This window comes from Nicotiana sylvestris, chromosome 8 (genome assembly GCF_000393655.2).
Source record: "Nicotiana sylvestris chromosome 8, ASM39365v2, whole genome shotgun sequence".
NCBI lineage: Eukaryota > Viridiplantae > Streptophyta > Magnoliopsida > Solanales > Solanaceae > Nicotiana > Nicotiana sylvestris.
This window is the reverse complement of record NC_091064.1, coordinates 15,636,275-15,645,280: the sequence shown is the minus strand read 5'-3', so window position 1 is coordinate 15,645,280 and position 9,006 is coordinate 15,636,275. Positions and strand designations below refer to the sequence as shown.

General features: G+C 36.0%; 1 protein-coding gene across 1 annotated transcript; it reads right to left on the bottom strand.

Annotated features, from left to right (window-relative positions):
- Nucleotides 1-7,221: 7,221 nt before the first annotated feature.
- LOC138874722 (uncharacterized) lies at nt 7,222-8,788 on the bottom strand. The gene is made up of 4 exons (XM_070153499.1): nt 8,531-8,788; nt 8,288-8,420; nt 7,801-7,964; nt 7,222-7,584 (listed from the first exon to the last, which is right to left on the bottom strand). Exons 1-4 carry the CDS (start codon nt 8,786-8,788, stop codon nt 7,222-7,224), a joined length of 918 nt encoding a protein of 305 aa, XP_070009600.1.
- Nucleotides 8,789-9,006: the final 218 nt, after the last annotated feature.

The window sequence follows — 9,006 nt, the reverse complement described above, 5'->3', positions numbered from 1 at the left end:
GAAAACTCTAGTTTGTTGAATAAATTGGACAAAGAGTCTAGTCTAAAAGGTGGAAAGATGCATCTACCAACTGGTAATGTGGTGTCAATTTCAAACACAAGGACATCTAGTATATTCAGATATCAAGAATTACTAACCGTGCTACACATTCCTGACTTCAAATTTAACCTTTTGTCTGTGTCAAAGTTGACAAAGGAACTGAAATGTTGTGTGGCATTTTTTTCCTGACTTTTGCCTCTTCCAAGACCTCTTCAGTGGACAGGTGAGGGGGATTGGAAGAGAAGACTGTGGGCTGTATTATCTGAAGCCAACTCCTACATAAGTTCAACTACCAGCACAATTACAAGTATAAAAGTCTAATAGAGAAGTTTGCTATTCTGTGTCTGTGAATGTGCCACTACCTGTATGGAATAATAGACTAGGTCATGCTCCTTTAGATATACTCCGAAAAATAGAGTCCTTGAAATAGTTTAAACTAGATAAAAATCATTACTGCACTATATGTCCACTTGGAAAACAGTCAAAACTCTCATTTCCTATGAGCACTACTAGCTCAAATAAGTCTTTCCAGTTAGTACATGGTGATGTATGAGGTTCTTATAGAGTACCTACACATTATGGTAAGAGATACTTTCTAACACTAGTGGATGATTTCTCCATATATACTTGGATATTCCTGTTGAATAATAAAACTGAAACCTTTGTTATTGTGAAGAAGTTTCTAGCTTTAGTAAAGAATATGTTTTGTTCTAATGTTCAGATCTTGAGAACAAACAATGACTGTGAATTTTTTAACTCTCATTTTGATGAGTTGATTAAGGAGAATGGTATTGTACACCAGAGCTCCCGTGTCTATACATCTCAACAGAATGGTGTAGTAGAGAGGAAGCATAGATCAATTTTGAATGTAGCCAGGCCTCTGAGGTTTCAAGGAGCTGTGCCTTTGAAGTTCTGGGGAGAATGTGTTGCTACAACTGATATCTACTCAATAGGTTACCTCTCTGTTATCTTACAGTATAAATCATCTTTTGAAATTTTGCATTCACATCCTTCTAACCTTGGCTATTTGAGAACATTTGGTTGTCTTGCCTATGCATCAAATCATAGTGTTACTGATAAAATGTCACCAAGAGCCATTCCTGCTGCTTAATGGGGTACTCTTCTAATCAAGGGGTACAAACTCTATGACCTATATGCTAGATCCTACTTTGTCAGTAGAAATATAGTCTTCAAAGAAGACTTGTTTCCTTTCAAACACTTCACACTCTCTACTCTACCTCTGTTTACAGTGCTGGAATTTTCACCTGATCTACCAAGAACTTTGCCAAACACAACACCTGACAACATAACAATTCCTCCACCTACTCAAGAGGACTTTGTCACAGAAATTCCTCCATCTCCAATTCCTTCCACAGCTGTGGATCACCCTATATTCCCACCTTTACCTAATATCACAATAGCTGATGATTCTACTATCAGTTCATTACTTATCCCCGAGTAACAATAACTTGATACACTTAGAAAATCCTCTAGAACTATAAAACAACCTTCGTGGATGCAGGACTTTGTCACTACCAAAATATCCAACTATGCCTACCCTCTATCATCTTATGTTTGTTATGGACATTTGATTCCCTCCTATAAGGCTGCCTTAAACTCCTACTCCTCTATTGTGGATCCCTCCAATTACAAAGAAGCAACAACATATCCAAAGTGGATTGAAGCCATGAAATTGGAGAGCAGCACTAGAAGAAAACAACACCTGGAACATTGTGGACCTTCCTAGGGAAAAACTCCCATTGGGTGCAAATGGGTGTTCAAGGTTAAATATAAATCATCAGAAGAAGCGGAAAGGTATAAAATACGATTGGTGGCTAAGGGGTGTAGTCAACAAGCACGACTGGACTACAAAGAAACTTTTTCACCAGTAGCTAAAATGGTTACTGTTAGATCAGTAGTGGCTGTGGCAGCTTCAAGACATTGGTTCATCTATCATATGGATGTTCACAATGCTTTCTTGCAAGGAGATCTGTTAGAAGAGGTCTACATGACTATTCCAGATGGGGTTGCTAGACAAGGGGAGACCAAAAAAGTCTGCAAACTACAAAAATCACTGTACGGCCTGAAACAAGCACCAAGACAGTGGAATATCAAGCTGACTGAAGCTCTGCAGCAGCTAGGCTTTGTTCAACGCCACTTTGACTACTCACTTTTCACACAGAAGCTAGTAGGTGACATAGTTGTGATCCTAATATACATGGATGACTTGATCATTAGAGGAAGCAACAATGATCTGTTAGTCAAAGCGAAGAAGACCTTCAGAAAAGGTTCAAGATGAAACACCTAGGGGAACTAAAATTTTTCTTAGGCATTGAATTTGCCAGGTCAAACAGAGGAATACATATGTGTCAAAGGAAGTATTCTTTGGAGTTGATTTTTGAACCTGGCTTAGGAGGAGCAAAGATAGTTGGTACTCATTTGGAATGCAATCAAAAACTTACTTCAATCGAGTATGATAGCACATTTAATAAATGTGCAGGTCATGAAGATCCTATACTAAATGATGCTTGAGAATATCAAAGGCTTGCAGGGAGACTTTTGTATTTGACTATGACTAGGCCAGATATCTCATTTGGAGTACAGGTGCTGAGCCAGTATACGCATGCCCCAAAACAATCATACATGGAAGCTGCTATAAGAATTGTTAGATATCTGAAAGCATCACCAGGTTTGGGACTTCTAATGCCATCAACAGAGACTAAACATCTACAGGCATTCTTTGACTTTGATTGGGGCTCTTGCCTGCAGACCAGGAGATTTGTCACAGGATATCTTATAAAATTTGGAGAGGCCTTGATGTCATGGAAGTCAAAGAAACAAGAAATTGTAGCCAGAAGCTCAACTGAAGTTGAATTCAGAAGCATGGCATCCTGTGTAGCTGAAGTTATATGGCTAATAGGTTTGTTCAGGGAACTTGGAATTGAACTGCACCAGCCTATTGATCTGTTCCGTGACAGCAAAGCTGCTATCCAAATAGCAACAAATCCTATATTTCATGAACGAACCAAATACATAGACATCGATTGTCACTTTGTGAGAGAAAAACCGAGCCAAGGAGTAATTACAACTCATCATCTCTCAACAAAGGATCAACTATCAGATTTGCTGACTAAGAGCATTGGGAAAGCACAACACGAAATCTTGTTAAATCAACTTGGAATTGAAAATATATTCAAAGCATCAGCTTGAGGGGTAGTGTTAAGAGCATAGCAAGTTGACGTATAGTAGTTAGTTAGTTAGCTAATGAGTTAAGTTATTTATGTTAAAGTAAACTTAGTTAGTTAAGAGTAGTAGTTAGCTGATATGTGTATATATATGAGGTGCACCTCATTACTGTAGCATGCAGAAGAAGTGAGAATCTCTTAAATTTCTCTCCAAATTTTCTTCAGTTCTTCTTCTCTCTCTATTACTTTATCAATTTCATTCTCGTTCATTGATAAATTTGACATCTCAAGAAAATGCAAGTTGTATCTCAACATTCTTCAATGAAGTTGAATAGTAACTAGTAAACTATGAATATTTACCTAATTAAAAATAAAAAATTCAGGTCATAATTACAATACTCATTGGTCATTTAACTAAACTAAATAGAAATAAACAATTAAACAAAGACACATAATCTCTTAAGTAAAACGAAGCTCAATGGACACAATTTTCAATAGATATTGAAACGTGCAGCATCACCTCAGGCTTCAATATCATAAAGTAGTTTGTATTTACTGTCATGTGACCAGGAGGCCACGGATTCGAGCCGTAGAGTCAGCCTCTTGCAGCTGCGTACAATAGACCATTGTGGTCCGACCTTCCACGAACTTCAAGCTTAGTGTACCAGGCTGTCCCTTTTTAGTTTGTATTTACTTAACTTGCATATAATGTTTGCTCCCGGTACAGTCCCAAACGCAGAGAGGAGATTAACAATCCAAATAGAGGTTGGGAATGGGATGTAAGTTAATTCACGCCAAGATCATTACACAAATTAAAATACCATAAAGAAGGATAAAGACGTGTAGGTCTTTTTCTAACTATTCTCTCTGTCCCAATTTCTTTGATGCACTTTTTCTTTTAGTTTGTTCACAAACAAATAATACAGTTCAATTTAATTTTAAACTACAATTGAAACAATTTATGTGATGATTTAAAGCCATACAAATATCTATACCATATTAGCATATTAGACCAAAAGTTTCAAAAGTCTTTCTTTCTTAAACTTCGCACCTAGTCAAAGTGCATCACATAAATGGGACAGGGGAGTATTATTATTAGACCCAAGGTCTATTTTCTTAGCAAATACGATGCTCCACTTTTCTTCAATATTTTTTATTTCATATAAGCATTATGGATTATGAATTGAATACCACACAATCGTATGTGCGTGTGTGCTTTTTCATGAAGATAAAGGGTACAAGGCGGATATGGTCTAATTCAATCCCAAAAATCAGCTTATGATGCGAGAATTGCTTAAATCATATAAAGAAACCAACAACCTACCCCTCAAAAACTGTGGGACACTTAACACCACCTGCACGCCTAGGTCAAACTAGAGTGTGGACAAGAAATGGACTTTAATTTAAGCCTAACTTAATCCAAAATAGCTCAAGATGTGAGAATTACCCAAAACTATATAAATAGAGAACAACCTATTTTTCCTGATAAATAAATGAATAAATAAATAAATGAAAAACAACCCATTTCCTGCACTATCGGATACTTAACAACCCCCCTCGCCCCTGCCCAAGACTATGGAATACAGACAACATAACATGGGAACATTGGGTAAATCAAAAATAATAATGGTTCTGACCGTGATACCATGAAAAGAAAGGGATTTTGCGTCTAACTTAACCCAATAAACTATCTCATGAGGTAAGGACTGCTCAAGACCATATAATGAAACCAATAATCTATCCCTAAACCAACTTAGAACATTCAAAAAAAGGAACACAACATGGGAACTTTATTGAGAGTTGCATCAATGTCCAAACTAATAATTTTCATGTAAGAACAATTACAACAGCTCACACAAATATATCATGGCGTCCATGCCTTTTAACTTCATAGAAGATTATTTCTTAGTATTTCCATTTTATTTCTTTATTTTTTTCTTTGATGAAGTTGATTTCATAGATTCGTATGATTAACCCATAGCAACTCGAGTAGAATATAATGCTAAATAGAAAAAGAAAAAAAAAGTTGCATACTACCCTAAGGGATCGTTTGGTAGGATGCATTAGATAAAATAATGCATGCATTAGCTTTGTGTATTAATAATACCTTATTTGGTAGATATTTTGAATGTATGCATTAGTTATGCAAGCATTAGTTATACATTCTATTTGGTATTATCCTATGCATAACTAATGCATAGAAAACCATGGTATTAGCAATGCAATGGATTTTAATGCATGCATTAGCTTAGTTAAAGATAAAATTGTCCTTCAAAATTTATGCTTTATTAAAATATGCTTGTTATTATATTAATGCAAGTTTAAATAATCCAAATTGTGAAAAATAAAATTATTCCCTAGTAAATAAATAAATACTTAGCATATTTTCTTTTTTATAAATAAATATTTTGTTCTATATTACAATATAGGTAGACAAATCAAATAATCTTTTTAAAACTTTTTTATATAAAAACATTTCTCAACATTTGTTTCTTTTAAAAAGTTAGAGTGATTGACTGGTTTTTAGGGCATTTTTGTAAACAAACAATTCTTTTAGAAATTGTGCAATGCTTTAATACATCAAACCAAACAATAGATAAGAAATATGCCAGCATAACTAATGCCAGAGCATAACTAATGCAAGCATAACTAATACACCCTATTCAACATTATTCTTATGCACTCTACCAAATGACCCCTAAGTATCTATGAAGGATCTTTAATGCATTTGCTTTGACCAATGATTCCAACTAGAGATAGTGTCTTTTTAGAAGAAACAAATATTCAAATCCAAAAAATCCCAAGGTTTGTTTGATTTATCCCATATATCTAAATAGCTGAGAGAGAACACCCCCCCCCCCCAACCAAAATTTTCGGACCCTAACGAGCGCCGCCGCTCCTCCATCCATCATCCCTACCAAACCTCCCACTGAAGAAACACTAGCGGCGCCGTTCCCTCCTCTGTCGACTTCTCTCTCTCTGTCGTTGCTGTCTTACTGCCATCACCGACGAACTCGCCGAAAGCGAGAGAGCAGCGGTCACCTAAAACCGTTGGAAGTCAGCCACGCCCCACATATCTCCTTCACTCACGGATACTCACACACGCTTGAACTTGTTGAGAGAGGAAGTTTGCAATTCAATTTCAGATCTAGAAAACTTTAAAAGAAGAGAAATGTGGTTATCCATTTAACTCCAATTGCTCGATGATCCTTGGGAAATGTGGTTAACTCCAAAGTGTTGTTCTTCTCTATTTATTCGATCTCCTCCTACATGGTTTTTCTCCACCTTTTGTTTGTAACAACTTCATTAAAGTTCATTGGTTCACTATCAACAAAAAGACAATATAAAAAATCATAATTAGTAACTTCTTCTGTGCCATCATAGAGCTCTTGAATGCTTCTCGTCCTTTGCGGTTGTTAATTTGAACTTTCTTGAGGAGAAGAAGAAGATGTAACATTAGTTGGTGAAGGAGGTGGAGTTGTATCCTGCACAGGTTCCATGCTCTCTAGTTCTTTTTCATCACTAAGAAAATCATATGAAGTTTCTTCTTGAGCTTCCCAATACCAATTCTTCATCAAATTCAACATCATGACTCATCACCACCTTGTCGCTTCTTGGGTTGTATAACTTGTAGCTTTTTGAACTCGTATCATAGCCAACAAACACATGCTTGACACTTTGATCGTCAAGCTTCGCTCTCCCTTATTGTGGCACATGAGCATATATTATGTTCTCAAAAATTATCAAGTGCTTAACACTAGGCTTTCTTCCACTCCATGCTTCTTGAGGGTTTTGATCTCTAACATTCTTGTTAGAGACCTGTTGTTCAAATAAACTTCACAAAAAACCGCTTTGGCCCAAAATTCCTTGGGCATACTTTTAGCTTTTACATACATCTAGCAATATTAAGAATCGTTCGATTAATCTTTCTCTCTGCAATTCCATTTTGTTGGGGTGAATAATCTACCGTTAGAGGGAGATGAATTCCATGAGACTATCAGAAGTCATTAAATTCTTTTGAAGTGAATTCCCCTCCTCTATCAAACCTTAAAGCTTTAATTTCATAGCCAATTTCTTTCTCCACAAGTACTTTGAAATTTTTAAAAGCAACAAAAGTTCCACATACATCAGTGTGAACAAGCTGAAGCGTTTTGGTTGATCTTGACATGGCCTCCTTTGGAAAACTACTCCTTGCATGTTTTCCAAGAAGACAAGCTTCACATACTTGATTGGGATGGTTGGTTGATGGTATCCCATGCATCACGTTCTTTTCTCCCATTGATTTGAGCACTTCAAAATTCAAGTGCTCAAATCGTATATGCCAACACCATGATTCATCTTGCTCAAGAGTCTTTAAACACTTTACATAAATTGTCTTAAGATTCAGAGAAAATAATCTATTCTTTGCCATATGCACTTTAGCAATAGAATTCTACTTGAATCTCTAAGCCAAAGATGCATATTTTTCATGTGGATTGTCATATTCGTTTTCAAGAAGTTGGCCCAAACTCAAAATATCACTTTTAAATTTTGGCACATAATAAACATCTTGAATTAACTTGTGACTAACTCTCACCGTTTTATTGATCTCCACAAACTTATCTTTGCATCTACATATATGATTGCTTGCTCCATTATCCAAATACCATGAGCTACAATCATCTATGTCTTCTTTCTTGAGTGCCAGCAACAACGTTGACTCATCTTCTTCTTTCTTATCGTCAACAAGGTTAACTTTTTCTTCAACATTGTTACGACATTTCCAAGAGTAATGGCCAAATTTATTAAAATTATAACACTTAATTTTTAATTTATCATACCTTTGTCCATTATTTTCTAGGTAGTAGCCATGTCCTCTTCCTCCTCTTTGTCCATAGTCACGACCTCTGAATGTTTGGTATATTTTAACTTCAGTGTTGAAGTTGTTATCATTACTTCCTCTTCCATGATTACCACGGCCTCGTCCTCGTTCATGTCCTCAATAGCTTTTTTCACCTCCATAATCCTTAAATGATGCACTTCTTATCTCCTCTTAATATTTTCTTCATGGGCCTATAAAGAACCCTTCAATTGCTCCATCATTATAGAGTCTAAATCTTTAGACTCTTCAATAGCACACACCACAAAATCTAATTTAGGTGTTAAAGTACGAAAGATCATTTCTACCATACGAACATCTTCTATGTCCACCCGTATCTTCCCAATTAATTTACAAAAGCCTTCACTTTTGAACAATAATCCGAAATGCATTCAGATTCTTTCATTTTTAAAACTTCAAAATCAACCCTTAGAGTTTGAAGTTTTACCTTCCTCACCTTGTCAACTCTTTGGAGAGAATTTTTTAAAATTTCCCAAGCTTTCTTTGATGTGGTAGCATCTGCCACCTTCTCAAATATGGCATCATCCAAACATTGGTAGATGAGCGTGATGACTTGTTGATCATTCTTTCTCATCTTTGCCAAGACTTCCTTTTCATTTTGAGGCAGAGCTTCCTCATTATCGGGTTTTGCATACCCTCTGTCTACGATTTCCCACACATCCTTAGAGCCGAGAATGACTTTCATACGTAGACATCATTTTTCATAATTTTCTTTTGTGAGACGGGAGTACTGAAAAGATAGCGGATCATTATTCGCCATGACTCTGATACCACGTTGTTGGAAAAAATATAATATCCCGCCTAGGAATAATATCCACGATAAATAATAATAATACAAGAGAGTAACAAATCTTTTAATGGGGTAAAATACAATACCCGAGGGGAGCAATATTACCACTATAA